Genomic DNA, 19361 nt, shown 5'->3' with positions numbered 1-19361 from the left:
TACCACTGATCTACCTGGTAAGCCTCCAGGAAGGGAGTATATAAGGTTAGTTAATAAAGTTGTTAGAAAATGTGAGAAATCTAAGATTATTTGGGGATATTTCAGCCTTCTTTTCTGATCACTCATGAACAGTAAAATATCCAAATTTGCTCTAAAATCTTTTCATTATAATCCATTAACTTTTTCTATTGTTAATTCAGAGAAACACATGTGCCATATGTTTTTCAGAGTGATTTTCACATGCTTCTTAAATCACAGATTTTGTAGTGAAGGACATGGGAAGGAGACAGGAGGAGTTTTGCTGAACTGCTTGAATTTTGGGGGGCTTGTCAAAGCTGCCTGTAACTGCTCTGAGGAACACATATTTTCTAGCATTCTTAATTATGCACCTCTGATCTAACTTTTACATTTGAAAGTTTCCATCTGTTTATTCTCTTTTTTGTTGACATCGTAGCCTGTTTTCCTTCTGTTTCCTATTACATTCCAAAAAAAAAAAAATATTGTGATATAAAACTCTCAAAAAGTATTTTGGCAATTTGGAATATTTAGTTCAATCTTAGGGTGATCCCCAGTGGCAGAAATAGAATAGTCTATTAAAACTACTTCTATTAATGACTGTAGTTGCCACTTGGAAAACTTATTACCTACTTCACTCTTGTTAAGTTCTTTAAGGACGTTGTCATTTAACCAGCCCTCCACTGACAACCCTTATGTGGTGTGTATTTTTAAATCTGTTTTACAGATAAGGAAACTGATCACAGTTGGCCCCAATTGTATTAAAGCTAAGGAAAGACTAAAATGGCATTGGGACTCAGATACATCTGACCTCAAAACCCAGGCTCTGTAATACAAGGAAAAACTTTCCAATTAACTTTATCTATATTTTTCATGTGAGTCTGGGTTTTGACCTATTCTTTGTCCTTATGCTTCTGAGAGGACTAGTCTCAGAAGACATTCTTTATACAAGTAACCTTTCCTGACTTCATTCATGAAAAAGTTGTTTGAATGGGGACAAGACCTTAAAAAGTACAAAAGTGCTTTTGATCAGATTCATAGCTCTGCTTTGATATCCTGATACCCACCAGTGCACTCCTGGTGGCCACCTTCTTTGAGCTTGTAAGGAGCTAGAATTAGGGGGACAGGGTACTGTTAATTAGGGTGGGAGGCAGTTGAGTTGCCGCTGGAGTCATAGTGTCTAAATTAAATCTCTTTCTAACATGTGCTGTCTGTGATCTCCTCGAGAGCTGAATTTATCCAAATTCCTCTCTGTAATAAAGACAAAATTGCAGAATCTTCATTAAATTGTTAGGAATGAAGAAAAACCCACAGATTGTCCTTAGCACAAAGTCTTTCACAATGTACGTGTTCAGTAAATTATCATTGTCATCACAGTTAGATTTTTATCAGTAAAATTATTAACCTGATGATTAATAACCTAATAATCATAGGGTATGATCTCATATAGGAGATAGTTGAAATTGTGAGAGGTATGAAGAAAGAATCCTGGGAAAATAATAGAGAAGAGAGATCATGAGATGAATTATGTATGTACCTATTAGAAAAATTTGTTGAGTTCTTCCTATGTGTAAAGCAACATTCTAGGAACTGTGTATTTAGTGGTGAACATATGGACACAGTACCAGCCCATGTATTATTCACATGTTAGTTTTTTTTTTATATTTTTATGTGTTCATTTATTCAATGAATGAATAGTAATATATGTATATGTATATGTAAGTGTGTGTATACATTCTTAGATAAGTGGGTTTTGAAGGCATTTTTTTTAAAAAACTGAGTTCTGCTTATAGTAATATATTTTACCAGCATACCCATACTCAGGAGCTATATTAGGTAACTTCTATAGCAGAGAAATTTCAAAATCTCAGCAACTTAACACAAAGAAGTTTATTTCTCCTTCACATAAAACCCTTCCTGGCGTTTCTGGTCATCAGTCAGGGAATGTGTATATAAGACACAGTCTTTCAGACTAGGATGATAGATAACATGGCTGTTACCCAGGCCGACAGCCAGTGTCACCCTGGGGGTTGATTTCAATAGGCAGATGACAGATAGAGAACCGAGGTGTAAGAATGCTTCATATGCACGAGGCCTGGAAGTGGGGGTATGACTTCTACGCACATTCCTTCATGCAGAACTGAGGTGGCCGCATCTGATCGTCAGTGCAGCCAGGGACCATTGTTCAGCTGAGTGCCCAGAAGGAAGAGGAAGCTGCCTGGATAAGAGCTGACTAGTCTCTGCAGAACTCTCTAATGAGAAATTTTAAAAATACCGTTATATCCCTTTTCCTTCTTGCTTGTTTCCTGACTCACTGGAAACCTGTTTCTCACTTCTGTTCTCTGGTTTTGTTCACTATTGGTCTTTCAAAGGAGGTCTTGAACAGTCCCACAAATGAATCTGTATAAGTACACGTTCGTGGTCTTCGTGTGTTGTGTTGACCACCCAAGTCACCCATATTCAGTGACTAAAGTAGAAGATGAAGAAAAAAAAAAAAAAAAAAAAACGAAGTAAAAACAACCCAAAGCTTGTTTGGAAGCTCCCTCTGATGAGGTCGATGTGCTTGGCCTTATGCACGCTCTCTTTCCCGTGGTGGAGTGCAGACACGGGAATGTGACGCGTGACTGAGTCCTGACCCCGAATGGAGGGTGATGAGTGTGGCAGAGGCGGGGCTGCTGGTCCCGGTTCAGCGGCGGCTGGGGTTGTGGGGGCACCCAGGGTGTGCTGTGCGTCCTCACCGCTCAGCTCTGAGCGTGCTATGCCCCTGTCGAAGTCGGAAGGGTGTGGTCCAGTGTGTCAGCCTGAAACTAAGAGATAGGAAGACATGCTCAGGGGAATGTTAATCTGATACTTTCCTTAAGAAAAAGGGCATAGAAATGTCTGTGCTACAATTCATGAAGAAATACTGAATCACAAAGTTAACTGTCTGTTCCCAATTTTTAGAACTATGTTTTAGTGATTAAATGGACAGAAAAAGGCTCAAAAGGCATAGCAGTGAATGAAGATGTTTAATTTAGGATTTTCTCTTCATATAACTGCAAGTCATGTCATGAAGTAAATGGAAATGGACTTTCTCTTTTCTTTTCATGAACTTCAGGTAGAACTGAGAAAATTAAGTAATCGGCATTCTGAGAATTCAAAATTTCTTGAAGCATGCAAACGCTTATCTCTTTTTTTCTCTTCTCAAAATTACTTTAAACACTTGGGGATGTGAATCTGCCAGTAATTAGGAATTAGTCAGAGGAAGGCCTCTTACTTATAATGAATATCTTTGAAAAAGTCTCCATGTAGGGAAAAAAAAAAAAAGGAGTACTCTAGAAAATTGGAGGGGAAATTGCATATTTTAACTGGGTGGAAACTGGAGTTATCTCTAGGTGTCACAGTGATAAATAGTTAGACCAAGAATATAACCTAAAATTCTACTTTAAATGGCCCAAACACAAAGTAATTTAATTCTGGAGAATGACATTTTTAAAAGGGAGGTGGATACTTTAATACTGCTTCTCCCCTGCATGCGGGCACGAATCGTGTCAGACTCTTGGTGACCCCATGGACTGTATAGCCCACCAGGCTCCTCTGTCCATGGCGTTTCTCAGGTAAGAACACTGGAGGGGGTTGCCATTTCCTCCTTTGACCCTCCCTCATTTCTCCTGTAGTAAACTTTGTGAGTGACTGAAGCATGCATAACGTTGGAAAAAGTAGGGTTACCTGAGTTGGGTTAAAAGGGTGTACGTGGTAAACTACTTATTCCTAATCATAATGCTTTACTTCATATTCAAGATATGATAATTATTTTTAGCAAATGTAGAAAGTCTAATGGACAAATAGCTGGTAATGCTATTCAGCATATACATAGCACTTACTTACTGCACCAAAGAATTGATGCTTTTGAACTGTGGTGTTGGAGAAGACTCTTGAGAGTCCCTTGGACTGCAAGGAGATCCAACCAGTCCATTCTAAAGGAGATCAGTCCTGGGTGTTCTTTGGAAGGAATGATGCTAAAGCTGAAACTCCAGTACTTTGGCCACCTCATGCGAAGAGTTGACTCATTGGAAAAGACTCTGATGCTGGGAGGGATTGGGGGCAGGAGGAGAAGGGGACGACAGAGGATGAGATGGCTGGATGGCATCACCAACTCGATGGACATGAGTCTGAGTGAACTCTGGGAGTTGGTGATGGACAGGGAGGCCTGGCGTGCTGCGATTCATGGGGTCGCAAAGATTCGGACACAACTGAGCAACTGAACTGAACTGAATACTCTATGCATTTTACATATATTAACTCATTTTGATGTTGTTCAGTCACCTAATCATGTCCAACTCCGCAATCCCATGGACTGTAGCATGCCAGGCCTCTCTGTCCTTTACCATCTCCCGAAGTTTGCCCAAGTTTATGTGCGTTGCATCGGTGATACCGTCAGCCATCTCATTCTCTGATGCCTTCTTCTCCTTCTGCCCTCAGTCTTTCCCAACATCAGGGGCTTTTCCAATGAGTCAGCTGTTCGCATCAGATGACCAAAATATTGGAGCTTCAACATCAGTCCTTCCAGTGAATATTCAGGGTTGATCTCTCTTAACATTGACTGGTTTGATCTCCTTGCTGTCGAAGGGACTTTCAGGAGTCTTCTCCAGCACCACAGTACGAAGGCATCAATTCTTTGGTGTTCTGCTAGCTCTTCGGCACTCAGCCTTCTTTACAGTCCAGCTGTCACAACCATACATGACTACTGGGAAGACTAGCGTTGACTGTATAGACCTTTGTCGGCAGAGGAATATCTCCGCTTTTCAACACACTGTCTGGGTTTGTCGTAGCTTTCCTGCCCAGAAGCAAACATCTTCTGATTTCTGATGGGTGCAGTGGGTGACCACTGATGGGTGCAGTCACCGTCCACAGTGATTTTAGAGCCCAAGAAGAGGAAATCTGTCACTACTTCCACTTTTCCTCTATTTGCCACGAAATGATGGGTCCCATTCTTGGCTGGAGAATCCCAGGGATGGGGGAGCCTGGTGGGCTGCCGTCTATGGGGTCGCACAGAGTCGGACACGACTGAAGTGACTTAGCAGTAGCAGCAATGGGGCCCAATGCCGTGAGCTTAGTTTGTTTAATATTTAGTTTCAAGCCTGCTCTTTTACTCTGTACCTTCACCCTCATCAAGAGGCTCTTTATTTCCTCTTCATTTTCTGCTGTTAGAGCGGTATCACCCACATATCTGAGGTTGCTGATGTTTCTCCCGCCTATCTTGATTCCAGCTTTAGCTCATCCAGCCCGGCATTTCTCATGATGTGCTCAGTGTATAAGCTAAACAAACAGGGTGACAGCAGGCAGCCCTGCCGTACTCTTTTCTCAATCTTGAACCAATCAGTTGTTCCATACAGGCTTCTAAGTGTTGCTTCCTGACCCACATACGTGTTTCTCATGAGACAGGTAAAATGGTCTGGTATTTACATCTCGTTAAGAGCTTTCCACAGTTTATTATGATCCACACAGTCAAAGGCTTTGGCATAGTCTATGAAACAAAGATAGATGTTTTTCTGGAATTCCCTACCTTTCTCTATGATCTAGCGGATGTTGGCAATTTGATCTCTGTTTCCTCTTCCTTTGACTTTCCTGGTGGCTCAGACAGTAAAGTGTCTGTCTACAATGTGGGAGACCTGGGTCCCCATAGGTCTTGGTTCGCATAATGCTGAGGCCTAGCATGCAAGATTTTAAACATGACCTTACTAGCATAGGAGATGAGTGCACTTGTCTGATGGTTAGCACATTCTTTAGTACTACCCTTCTTGGGAGTTGGGATGAGGATTAACCTTTTCCAGTCTTTCCAGTGGCCACTGCTGGGTCTTCCAGATTTGCTGACATATTGAATGCAGCACCTTGATGGCATCATCCTTAAGGGTTTTGAATAGTTCTACTGGAATTCCATCAGATCCACTAGCTTTATTAACAGCAGTGCTTCCTAACTCATTAACTAATTTATGTCTCACCATAACGGTAAGACATAAGTGTATTATTACTGTCTCCATTTTACAGATGAAACATCTGAGGCATGGATAGATTTAGTAGCTTTAGATAGAACTCAGAAAGTTAACTCATTGACATTCCAAAAAATACAAACTTACTTGATGCATGCATTGCTGAATTTGAACTTGAAAACAATTTGCCTTCAGTCTGAACTCTTAATCATCTTGACATATTGACCCTGTTGTCTACATGTCTCCTTGTCCACATTTCTCTCATAGAAGTTTATTCTTTTACAAACAAACATAAAAGAGCTTCACAGCAATCATTCATTGTTAGTATAGTTTTCCCTAGCTAGCACCTTTGATCAAGGAGATGACCCTTAAAATTATCTGTGCTCGCCATCTGTGTTCTAGATGCTAAACTAGAGTTCTTGAAAGTTAAACATGAACACAAATTTTAGATGCCCTGTGTTTTCATGTCATAAAAAATATCTAATTGTTATATTAAGTTTCTGATATGAAATATTGAGTGTAAAAACAGTTCTAGGAAGATTGGTAGGGACATGGGTTTTTGAATCTTTCCAAATCTCCACAAAAAACAGACAAAACAACTAGATAGCTAAGCCATAAAAAATGATCATTGTTTACTTAAAAAAGCTGATACAAGGTATCATCTCAAACCCCAGGTATAAGTAATAAGGGACAATTAGTCAAGAGCCAAAGAATCAGAATTATACTAGCTTGCCTGTGTGTTCAGTTGAGTCCAACTTTTTGCTGCCCCGGGGACTGTAGCCCACCAGGCTTCTCTGTCCATGGAATCTTCCAGGCAAGAACACTGGAGCAGGTAGTCATTTCTTACTGCAGGGGATCTTTCCAACTCAGGGACTGAACCCACATCTCCTGTGTCTCCTGCACTGGCAGGCAGATTCTTTACCACTGATACCATCATCCATGTACAAAGAAACAGAGGGTAGTAGTGGGACATCTGATCACCTGAGAACAGAATAACCCCAAAAGAGCCAAGCGACGCTGACTGGAATACACACAGGCCCTGTCTGAAGGCAGCAGCTGGAGCTGGCAGGGTTTTGACCAGGCAGGGAGAGTCAGGGCTGAAGGTCATTATCTGGAAGGAATGGAGTTTTCTTGTTCCCATGAGTTCATTAAACTCTCCAGCCACAACTTCCTTCCCAGACAGGGCCCCACTCTGAGGGGAAACTTCCAGAAGGAGAAGCAAACTGAATGGGATGTGGCAATAAAGTGACAATAGAGAAGGTCCAGATCAAAATGAGAGGTGGGGACAGAGTCCAGAAATCTCAGAAAGCTAATTATCGCATTTTAAAACACTACACAAAAATAATAGATGCAGTTACTGTGTGAAGTTAGAAAGGTATCTAGATCAAGTTTCTTTTTATTCCAAATAATTGATTTCACATAAAAATAAGCAAGATAAAAATGTCAAAATAAAAACCCCACATAAACCATAAACATATGCAACACGTGCAACTAATAAAGGATGAATATCAATGAGAAAAGAAAAAACATAGAATCCAATAGCAAAATGAGCAAAAATCGTGAACAGACATTTCACAGGCAAAACATAAATGGCCTTTAACAAAGTAAAAATATGATAAACCTGCTTGATAATTTGGAATTTATAAATTAAAGCTAACATGAAAATTCTTACTCATAAGCAAGTTTACTTTATAAGCAACTTCTTATTCATAAGAAGTTTATTCTGAAAATATTTGCAAAACTCTTGGGCACTGACTAGTAAGGTTTGAATATGTATATGTATCTATTATGACCCAATGATTCCTTTTCTAGATACAGACTTTAGACAAACACTTGCTTGTGAGCACAAGGAATTATGTTTATATAAATGTTCATGGTAGAGTTTTTTGTAGCATCAAAAAAACCCTAAAAACAGCTCAAAAGTCTGCAGTAGTCAATAAGTAAACCATGTGTGTGTACTCAGTTGTGTCCGACTCTGTGACCCCATGGACTGCAACCTGCCGGGTTCCTTTGTCCGTGGAATTTTTCAGGCAATAATACTGGAGTAGGCTGTGATTTCCTACCCCAGGGGATCTTGTCAACCCAGGGACTGAACCCACGTCTCCTGAGTCTCCTGGACTGCAGGTGGATTCTTTAATCACTGTGCTACCTGGGAAGCCCTGTAGTACTTTTGTAAAGTGAAGCTACACAACTCTAACATGCAAAACACAATGATATACATCAAGGTAGATGATTTGCAAAAATTTAATTTTGAATGAAGGAAACAAGTCACAGAAGAATATATATAATATGGTTCAATTTATATAAAGTTCAAATTCATGAGATGCTAAGCAATGTATTTCTAGGAATATATGTCCATGTGGTAAAATCATAAAGACAAATAAAGGAATGCTTAATACAAAATCCAGGCCAGTAGATATCTCTGGAAGCGAGGTTTGGAAATGTAGGGTTAGGAAAAGCCTGTATGGTCACTGAAGATTGGAAATATTCTCTTTCTGAATGCAGGTTATGGGTACATGAAAACTGATATTATTTTTTACTTATTATTTAATGTGTACTTTTATACTCTTGCAAAAATATGATATATTTAACTATGATGCTTAACAAATTATGGATTTGCTGTGAAGATAAAGTTGTACATATTTATGTTGCTTGAGAAAATGAGATTGAATCACATACAAAAATAAGATTTGAATACTTCTTCCTATTTTTAGTGATTTTGAGACATAATTGAAACACAGTGATGCTGATTCACAGGTCTGAGTAGACTATCCTATAATAGTTGAGGCTGCTGAGTGACAAGTAGAAAATCATCTATCTAGATTGTTGACTAGGTGAATGGAGTGTTTTTCCTGTAACTATATTAGCATACACAGAAAGAGACTTCTCTTTGTGGTGAAGGTAATATATGGGCAGTTTATGCTGGATTTGAGGTGCTAATGGGAAATACAAATTATCTGTGCTCAGGAAGCAGTTTGATATCTTATTCTAGTGCAGGGTGGAGCAGTATGGCCTGGAAATATTAATTAGGAAAACACACACCTAAAGAAAATATGCCAAAGTAAGCCAAGTTTTTCCTGCAACAGAAGGAAGAAAAGAGATAACAGTGGGATGGAAGAAGAATTAGAAATGCTTTTGGGAGACCATTGGATTTTTATGTGAACCATCTTAGAGCTTACAGAATTTCAACATGGCTAAAGTTGTCTTAAGACTTTCATATTTTTAGAGATTCTTCTTTTCATCAGTAACCTTCACGAGTTTCCTTTGCAACTTTTTGTTTATACCAGTCTTCCTTATGACTATTACCTGTTAAGCTCAGCTTATGTTTGAAAAGTTTACATATAACATTATAAGGAGATCTTTTTAAAAATTTTACATTTTCTTTCAAAATGATTTCCTAACATTTATGGTTCCCAGATTGTAGCAAATTTTTCTAGGGGAACTATGAAATTCATTTTTTTTAAAAAAATTTAAATCCTTTAGAAAGACTGAAAAGAAGGAAGAATTTTCAAGCAAAAAATTTTAATCAGAAATTTGCTTTACCTGTGCTTTACCCTATATATAATTGTCAAATAGCAGACTCATGGTTCGACTATGAAAATGCCCTTCCGGCATTCCAGTGCAACAGTGTCTGTAAACAGAGGAATTAGACATGAATGACTTTTTTGGTACAATTAATACCTGATGTAAACCTATTTAATATTACCTGGAAAATCCAAGGGTCAATGCAAAATGTGTATCCTTTGAAGTGCTTCTTAAAAAGAAAGCTTTTTTTCTTAATTCATTGAAATTTTCAAGCATTTTTTTTTTCTTTGGAAATTGAATTTTCAAAGCATTTAACCTTTGTCTATAGAACTTACTCTTCTGTAAACATTGAATAATTGAAAGGTTATGTTTCTAATAGAAGTGATCATCCATCTTATTTCTGGTTTACATGCATTGTCATTGTGGATGAAGTGCTGAGATCTGCTGTCACGGTTTCTTCCTACAGTATGGAAGCCTTTCAACTTCAGCTGAACAAACAATATATATTTATTGACCCCAAACTAAGACAATTTTAAAAAGAGAGTGAATGAGAAAGCTATTTATCTCTAAACACTTCTACTTTATCAGGAATTCCATATAGTTCACCTTAAAAAAAAAACAATTAAAAATAGAATTGGTTGAGAATGATGTGGAAGTAAGAATAAACAATAAAACATTGACAGCCCCAATATGGCAACTGAAAAATTGAAAAGTACAAAGGACAAATGTCCTTTACTCTTTGTCTCATTTAGTATCATTGTTATAATACAGGAAATTAATGCTCATAATCATGAATTAGTTGTCAAAAAAACTTGTCATGTCTAAAACATTCCCTGTTTAAAAGAGTATGTCAGTTTTCAGTACATTTTGGAACCAAAATACTCTTTTTCATTGTTTTAGTTTTGATGGGATTAAATTATTTGGTTATCAAGAAAATTAACCATGTAGAGTACCTTACAAGAATAATACACTATGACTTGTTGTTTGTGTATAAAATTTATATATTTCCTTTTTAACATGGGGGAGAGACTTTGTGACTAACAAGTTGCTATTATAGGATTCTCATTTTAAGAGCTTTATGTATTTTTCCTTCAATTATATAAAATCTATCTTCAGTAAATTTTATTCTTCCCATTTTCATAGGCAGAAATTGAGATATAATTTAAGAAATTTGTTTATGATCTTTCAACTAAAATGGACAGAATTTATTAATCATGTGAGCGATTAGCAAATTTCATAATCCTAGTTTTAACTATTTGAGCAGTCTTTAATATGATCATGATTAATTTTTTGTTCTAAACAGTGGAATCAACTCAAATTTGTTTAAGCAAATTGAGGATCTGATAATAAGGAAGCAAGGATACCTCCTAGAACCCAAGAAGTTGTGAAGCTGAAACCACATGACCAAAATGTGCTTTTTGTGCACCTGTGTCATTCTTTCCATTTTGCTGATCAGTTTTCTCTGTGCCTCTTTGCATTTGATGAAGAGAAATATCCACAGCTCCTGGGTTTTCATTATCATAAACTTTTCACATACAAAGACTGATGAGCTGTCTTAGTCCCATTTTTCAAGAAAGAAACATTTGATTAGCCCCATATGGGGTAGGAGATTAACACCTGTTCTAACCCCGATCGCCAAGGAAGCAACATGACTATGACAAGTCTACCAGCCCTGTTGATGGCGGTGGTCCTGTGATGGCAAAGAAGTAGTTCTTATAGACAGGAAACGGCAGTGTGGTCCTTCGGTTCAGACAGCTGTGCATGGTGGTTAAGATGATGGTTTCTGAAGCTGACTTTCCAGATTTATTCTCAACACTCCTGTGACTTGGTTGAGTGACTTGGTGTAAATCCTTAAACTTGTTGTGCTTATTTTCTTTATCACTGACATGGGGATAATAATGTTATTGCAAGTAAACCATTTAGAACAGTTCCTGGTGACATCTTAAATGTTTAATACATCTTAGTTATTTTATAATAGTGGTCAATTGTGGTGTACATTTTATTTATCAAATAAATTAATCAAATTTTAAAATGACTCCTGGGACCTTCAGTTCTTCCAAAATGGTATTTATAAGATGAAATGATCTTGGTTTTATTTTGTTAAGTCTGTTCAAAATATTGATAACAAGGAGAGAAAGAAGGAAAGTTTTATAATAGGCTAGTTGCTTGTTGAAGTAAGGAAGATTAATTTCCTAATAAACTTCAAGAGATTTTCTAATACTTCCTGGTGAGTAGGATATTTATATAGAAAAACTATAATAAAGCATATTTCATAATTACAATATTGAAATTTGTGAACAATATTAAGCTAAATTATACGGATGCGGTCATTCAATTCTCTGTTGATTAATTAGGCTCTTACTTTCAGCTACATGACAGATGGAGGGCTCAACCTGTACACGAGGAGTCTGCACCGAGCCCCAGACACAGCAGCGTCCAGGGACGTCATTCAGAGAGGGCTTCACGACGTGGCCGTGGATGCAGACAGGTAATGCCATCAGTGTGCTCAATGGTGAGGAGTGCATAAAGCAGTTTCGCAAGTGAGATCCTAGGAATTTACAGTGTAAACCAAATGAGTTTTTATCCTGCTATAATCATTATTTTTGAACATTTTGAAAACTAAGGTGCTTTTGCTTATAAGAATTTTCATTCTATATACTAAAGGAATTGTGTTGCTGATGAGAATATTTAATAAATTTCAGGTTACATGGTGGCAAATTTTAATATCTACAAAAGCAAAATTATAAATGTAGACGTTTGCTCCTTCCCTGAAAAGAACCCTGGATGGTAAATTCCTTTCAATTCAGATACTCTCAGTTCTACCTGGGGGCTAATGATATAAAAGATTAAAACATAATTCTAATTATGTTGTAAGATGAGCTTGATGCTTTTCTTAAGGGGTTTCTTCAAAGCATACAACTAAATTTTGCTTTAGGCTAACCTCTTTCATATCTCAAATTGCTTAAAGGCTGGTGTGTTTTCATATACTAGTTATTATTTTGATGGGAATTGTTTTGCCAATATTATAAGAATCACTGCTCTTTAAAAATACTGTCTTTGTGAAATGTTGTTGTAAGACATACTCTGACCTGATTTTACCCCCTCTTCACTCAGAATGTTTGATTTCTTAAGAAAGGAGAGATTGCCTCTTTCTAGAACTACTGTAGGCACCCCACTCCAGTACTCTTGCCTGGAAAATCCCATGGATGGCGGAGCCTGGTGGGCTGCAGTCCATGGGGTCGCTAGGAGTCAGACACGACTGAGCGACTTCACTTTCACTTTTCACTTTCATGCACTGGAGAAGGAAATGGCAACCCACTCCAGCGTTTTTGCCTGGAGAATCCCAGGGACGGCAGACCCTGGTGGGCTGCCATCTATGGGGTCGCACAAAGTTGGACACGACTGAAGTGACTTAGCAGCAGCAGCAGCAGCAGAACTACTGTATATCAATCCCTGGAGTAGTTCTTTAATTCACTATTTATGAAGGAGACAAAATGTTAAGACCTAATGTGTCCACATTCTGAAATAAGAACTGTGTATAACTCATTGTGTATTTTAATACAGCCAACTCCTAAGGCTAGACAGTGCATCCTGATCATAGTCTTCAGTTCCTGCTCACTGAGATGTGCTGATGCTTTAATTCTTGTTGGCCTAGACCATCCTGTGTGTGTTCTAGTCTCCCAGGCTGTATACAAGGTGTCTGTGTGAAGCATGTGCTTACAACAGGCTTATAAAACATTTTATTCACTCTGACCCCCACCTGAACTATTCTTCAACTGTTTTCCCTCACCGACTCTAACTTCAAACACAATGGTCCTCTTTCTGCTTCCAAACTGATGCTTCCTCTGGCTAGAATGCCATTTTCAGTTTAAATGTTACCTTCTTAACAAAGTGTTTTTAGAGTAGCTAAGGTACATTTCATTTCCAGTCATTTTCTTTCCCATTATCTTAAATTATTTTCTTTAGCGTACACATCAATCCTAATTATTTGTTTACACATTTATTTTGTATCTCCCTCACAACAGTGTAAGCACGGGAGTGCAAAACATTTTTGTCGCATTTTTGATATGTTGAGCTTTTAATAAACGCTTTTGGAGTGAATGAAGAAAGGAATGAATACAGCGATACATTCATATAGTCTAGCGATAGGGTCCAGTTAGTTAAAGAAACAAACAAGGCTGGGGAAAGAGACAAGATACTGCAAGGATATTATGTAAGAGTGGGAATATACTGTAAGGATATTATATCAGAGTGGGAATGAGTTATGTTGGGGAATAGGAAGTAGTGATTAGAGGGAAAGAAATCCAAAGGGCCACATTTTGAAACTAATGACCTACATATTGTTAGCTGACAGTGGAAAGCATTAAAGGAAGGGAAAAAATTCTGTTGGTCTTTGGGAATGAGATTTATGATACCAGAATCTGGGAATTATTACAAAGGCAAAGTATTTTGGAGACAAATGAGATAACCAGCTCTCTTTGCTCCCTTAAGGCTTCAGATTGGGGCATGGCTGACAAAACTCGGACCAACAGAAAGATGCAGGGCTCCATCTAATAAATTAGAACCAGCAAAAGTCATTATTCTTAAAGTGTGGTACCTGGATCTGCAGCATCAGCATGACTTAGGAACTTTTTAGAAATGCAGATTATCAGCTCCATTTGAGACTTGCTGACTTGGGGTCCAGCAATCAAAGCTTTAATCAGGTGATTCACATATACACTAAAACTAGTGAACCACTATCTTAAAATTAACCAGTAGAGGCGAGGCCTATGAAAACTAAACACTGAACATAAACATGTAAAAATAAAACAATGACATTTGTTAATATTTACTTTATTAACTACGCTTTGTCAAGTGGAAGAGACTATTAAAATAACAATGGCACGAATCGTTATTGTATTTTTGACACAAATCTATTGTTGTTGTTGTTCAGTCACTAAGTTGTGTTCAACTCTTTGTGACCCCATGAACTGCAGCACACCAGGCTTTCCTGTCCTTCCCCATCTCCTGGAGCTTGCCCAAACTCAAGTTCATTGAGTCAGTAATGCCATCCAGCTATCTGATCCTCTGTCATCCCCTTCTCCTCTTGCCCTCAATCTTTCCCAGTGTCAGAGTCTTTTCCAGTGAGTCGGCTCTTTGCATCAGGTGGCCAAAGTACTGGAGCTTCAGCTTCAGCATCAGTCCTTCCAACGAATATTCAGGGTTGATTTCCTTTAGAATTGACTGGTTTGATCTCTTTGCTGTTGAAGGGGCTCACAAGAGTCTTCTCCAACACCACTGTCCAAAAATATTGATTCTTTAGTGCTTAGTCTTCTTTATGGTCCAACTCTCACATCTGAACATGACTATTGGAAAAACCATAGCTTTAACTATATGGACCTTTGTTGGCAAAGTGATGTCTCTGATTTTTAATATGCAGTCTAGGTTTGTCATGGAGAAGGAAATGGCAATCCACTCCAGGACTATTGCCTGGAAAATCCCATGGACAGAGAAGCCTGGTAGGCTACAGCCCATGGGATTGCAAAGAGTCGGACACGACTGAGCGACTTCACTTCACTTAGGTTTGTCATAACTTTTCTTTCAAGGTTTTCCTGAGGTTTTCAAGGGAGGAACAATGAAATGGTTTGCCAGTCCCTGCTCCAAAGGACCACATAGTGTCAGGCCCTGACTAGCAGGGACTGCAGCCACTCAGCATAGCTGGATTCTATGCCCGGTGCCCTGGTTGTCCCACGGATGGCCTTGGTGAACGTGTAAACTATCGCTGGCCATCGGGTGTCAGTCAGTGTGTGGTCATGAGTAGAGGCAAAGGCCCTGCTAGAGTGTCTGGGAAGGAGGTCCGGAGAAGGCTGGAGTAAATGTTCTTCCAAGGAGCCAGCATATTTTAATTTCGTGGCTGCAGTCATCATTTTTTAAATTAGATAATGATGTGTTATATCTGTCTCTGTTGGATTCAGATCTTGAAAATTATGTAAAAGTTTTTTGAAAGAATTATATAATATGAGGAACGCAAAAGAACTTTGTCCACTTTTATATATTAAACAGCAATATGGTTATAGTGAGAATCCTACTATAGGAGTTTCTCTGCTATTGTAGATAAATCTCAAGCTCTTTTAAAGCATATATTCAGAAAGTGATTCAAGAGGCATATCGTTTTAAAGTGCATCATCTTACATATTAAAGTTGTGAAAGTCCTTGTGTTAACTTCTATTGTTTCATAAAATTTTCTTAATTCCGATATCCATTCCAAATAGGAGAGACAAGAATGACTAAAGGTACTGAGGAGTCTTTCAGTTTGAAATAAAACCTGCTTAACTTTATTTAATTCATTGCTCCTTAAATTTTTCTCATCACTGATTCCCCCACCTTTTTCTCTATAATAATTTGCTCATATAATATTTTAAGAAATGCTCATTTTGACTAATCCCTCATTTAGGGGATATAATAGTGCAAGGAGTTGAATCTTTTAACTCCTTGACTTGTAGCTTCCCAGCTACCTTTGTCAAGCTTTTTTTTTTTTCTGGATTTTTAAGTTTAATTTTTATTGAAGTTTTAAAAACAATATTATGACATAATTTGTGATTAGTTCATTTTAGTACATTGGTAAATGTTAGGCCTTGCAATAACTCACTGATAAGAAAGTTTAAAAGCAAAAAAAAAATCGACAATGTTTTATTACTTTTTCATATCTTCTGGAAGGTGTATCAGTGAAAAATGCCCTTGTATAATGACAAAGTAGCCAGCTGCTAGGGTGGCGGTGGATTTGAATTGTTTGTGTTGCTGTAGTGATGGTTACAGGCTCCCCTTTGATCAACTTCTGAAGAAAACGTGATGAACAATAGAGAACAGCTGAATTCCTCTTCTCAGCAGATTAAAATGGCCCCGAAGGAAAGAGGAGGGCTTCCAACAGCCGCCTGTATTGTGTTTTAAGTATTTTGTTTCTCAAAGATTGCAGTTATATCTGTCCAATACCAGCCCCATTTCCTCAGTAACCTAAGAGAATATTATAGAATGGGACAAATCCTTGTAGACATGCTGGAGGCTCTCTGAGGTCTTCAAAAAATAAATTCATAACAGAATGTGCAGACTATCCATTTGGCTCTGGTTATAATGAGGTCAGTCCTAATTCACATACACTTTAATGGTTTCATTGAGCTTTTAAAAGTTAATTTTGGGGAGAGGGTGGGAGATGATTATTATTTCTACTTACTAATTCCTATTACTGCCCTCACTGGCTTCTGTACTAGCACTAATAATATTTGGTTAATAAATATATAATTTTTCCTGAGTGCCTAACATCATAATAGCACCTTGGGTAAAAGTAAAACAAAATAATAAATGTGAAAGACCCTGAGTTTATAGGTCAGAAAGAACAATGTGAACAAAAAATAAAATGATAGGAAAATTGACCAAGTGATAATAGATATGTATATAAAGTGCCATAGAAGCACCAAAGGAAAATAATTATTTAAACTTGGGATTATAAGAAAACACTTCCAAAAGCAATATGATTTAAATGGGGCCATAAATAAAACACTGGACATGAACTTGGGCAAACTCCAGGAGATGGTGAGGGACAGGGAGGCCTGGAGTGCTACAGTCCATGGGCTGCAAAGAGTCAGACATGACTTGGTGACTGAACAAAAACAATTACCAGCTGAGCCACAAGGGAAGCCCAGCCTGGGAGTAATCAAAGGGAATAAGGGAATGAGAGTGTAGAGGCATGGTAGAGTTTGATTTAAGGAGTTAAACAAATCCAGAAGCCGACAGGAGCTAAAGGAGTAAAAACAGATTTCATTAGGAACTATTGCAATAAGGGAAAGAAGACCTCCATACAGAACTGGGCTCAGTTCAGAAAACGAAAAGAGTAAATGGAGTCATAGACAACAGGCAGAATGAGGAGGGTTAGGGAAGGAAGCCTATTGAAAGGAGATAGAGGGTAGGGGGATTCTTGTTAAATCCATTCAGTGAGATGCTTGCTAATGTCTAGGCCATGCCATTTAGGTACTGAGGGTGGAGGATGGACAAGTTGACCAGATATTGAACATGATTATCTGTCAAGGATGGAGGATTCTTTCTACATGGAGAACCTAGCAAGATTTGTAATAAAACTGGACTATGCAGCCCAGCAAGGGGCCAAGGTCAGGGATGAGTTAAGAAGCGACCTGCGAGGACCTTCAATAAAGTTTTGTCAAGGAGAGAGTATTTGTCAGAGCCATTAGTAATGCGATTTTGCTAGTGTCTTGGGGATGTGGGCAAAGTGGACAGGAGACAATGGATCCAGATGGCTGTTCTGGAGTATTTGGATCTCTAAGTGATAAGAAGCTATTTTACCTATTTTACTTAGTTTTTTTAAAGCAAGAACACATGTTATAATCATTATCTTTTAAAAAGAACATTTGCACAGCAAATATTCAAGAGGATGATTCAAACATAGGTAGACTGCTTAGGACATAACTGTAAAAGTCCAGGTGAGGGAAGATGAGCACTAACTGAAGAGCAGAAATGGGGCATCATTTGGAGAGAAACTTGGATTTAGCCTGTATATAGTGCTCTGCTCAGACTGCCTAACCAAGTATCACAGACTGGGTGGCTTAGGCAATAGATGGCTGTGTTCCCACAGTTCCAGAAGCTAAAGTCCCAATTACAGGCTCAGAAAATTCATTCTCTTGGGAGGGCGTTTTTCTGGCTCTCACACAGGCGCCTTCTCACCATGTCCTCCTTTGCTCTGTGCTCTCTTGCAGTGAGAGAGACCTTTAGTGCCTGTTAGTCTTCTGATAGGGACCCCAGTTGAACTGGAATATTCACCCTCCCTTATGACCTTATTTAACCTTAATTATCTCCATAAAGGTGCAATCCCCACCTCAGACACACTGGAAAATGAGGACTCCACCATGCTAACCTGGTGTGGAAGGTGATGACATGGACACAATACAGTCCCTAAAACCGTGTAACTCCCAGGTGGTTTTATCCTTTAAGATATAGGTTCAGACATTCTATAGGTGCTTGAGTAAAACAGTGAGTATATGTATTACGCACATCATAAGCCTAAATCCTACAGGGATGAGGAACATCACATGAAAAGAGTGAAGCAGAAGAGACATGGTAACATGACAAGTCCAAGTAGGCATCTGTCCTCAGCTCTTGCAGCTTGCTGCCTGTGGAAATGCACAGCTGTGGAAAGGAGGGCTGAGAATCACCAAACCATTTGATTTATTATTTCATTTTTAGTTTATATTAGAATATAGTTGGTTTTAAATGTGTTAGTTTTAGGTACAAAACTAAGTGATTCAGTTATACATATATTACATATATCTAGTCTTTTTCAGATTCTTTTCTCATATTAGTTATTACAGCATGCTGAAGAGAGTTCTCTGTGCTGTACAGTACTTCCTGTTGCTTATCTATTTAATATATAGTGGTGCATATATCTTAATCTGAAACTCCTAATTTACCCCTCCCAACATTTCCTTTTTTTGAAAACCATGAAGAAAAATCAAGTGTCTGGACTTTTTTGAGAACTCTCCCAATTTTTAAGTATTGGTAACTATCTTAGCAGATCTGTGAGGCCAACAGATAATTAAAGATACACATACATTTTCAATGTCGCATAATCTTGGAAATCACACAGGAGTTCATAAAAAGCAGGAGACCATGAACATTCTCCTATATGGTCTTGTAAACTTCCTAAGTCCATTTAAGTTTCCTAAAGATATTCACTAGTGGTGATACCTGTGAGGCAGAATGAGAACGCTGCCAGTCATGAGAACTCTGCCCAGCAGGTACAAAGAATTGTGGCAAAACCATCTGAGTTCATTTTTAAGTTTTTTATGTAAGATAGTACCAAAACAAAAA

At 38.2% G+C, this 19361-nt stretch overlaps 1 protein-coding gene across 10 annotated transcripts in view; it reads left to right on the top strand.

The window, feature by feature from the left end:
• NAV3 (neuron navigator 3) overlaps positions 1-19361 on the top strand; it is a 908237-nt gene that overhangs the window by 740666 nt on the left and 148210 nt on the right. For all 10 annotated transcript variants that reach the window (XM_044941915.2, XM_044941916.2, XM_044941918.2 and 7 more), the window contains one exon: positions 11878-11997. In XM_044941915.2, coding sequence (XP_044797850.2) covers positions 11878-11997 — 120 coding nt within the window. The remainder of the gene's footprint in view (positions 1-11877; positions 11998-19361) is intronic.

The sequence above is a fragment of the Bubalus bubalis genome, chromosome 4, assembly GCF_019923935.1.
Source record: "Bubalus bubalis isolate 160015118507 breed Murrah chromosome 4, NDDB_SH_1, whole genome shotgun sequence".
Taxonomy (NCBI): Eukaryota; Metazoa; Chordata; class Mammalia; order Artiodactyla; family Bovidae; genus Bubalus; species Bubalus bubalis.
The sequence above is the reverse complement of the archived record's forward strand: the minus strand, read 5'-3'. Positions and strand labels throughout refer to the sequence as shown.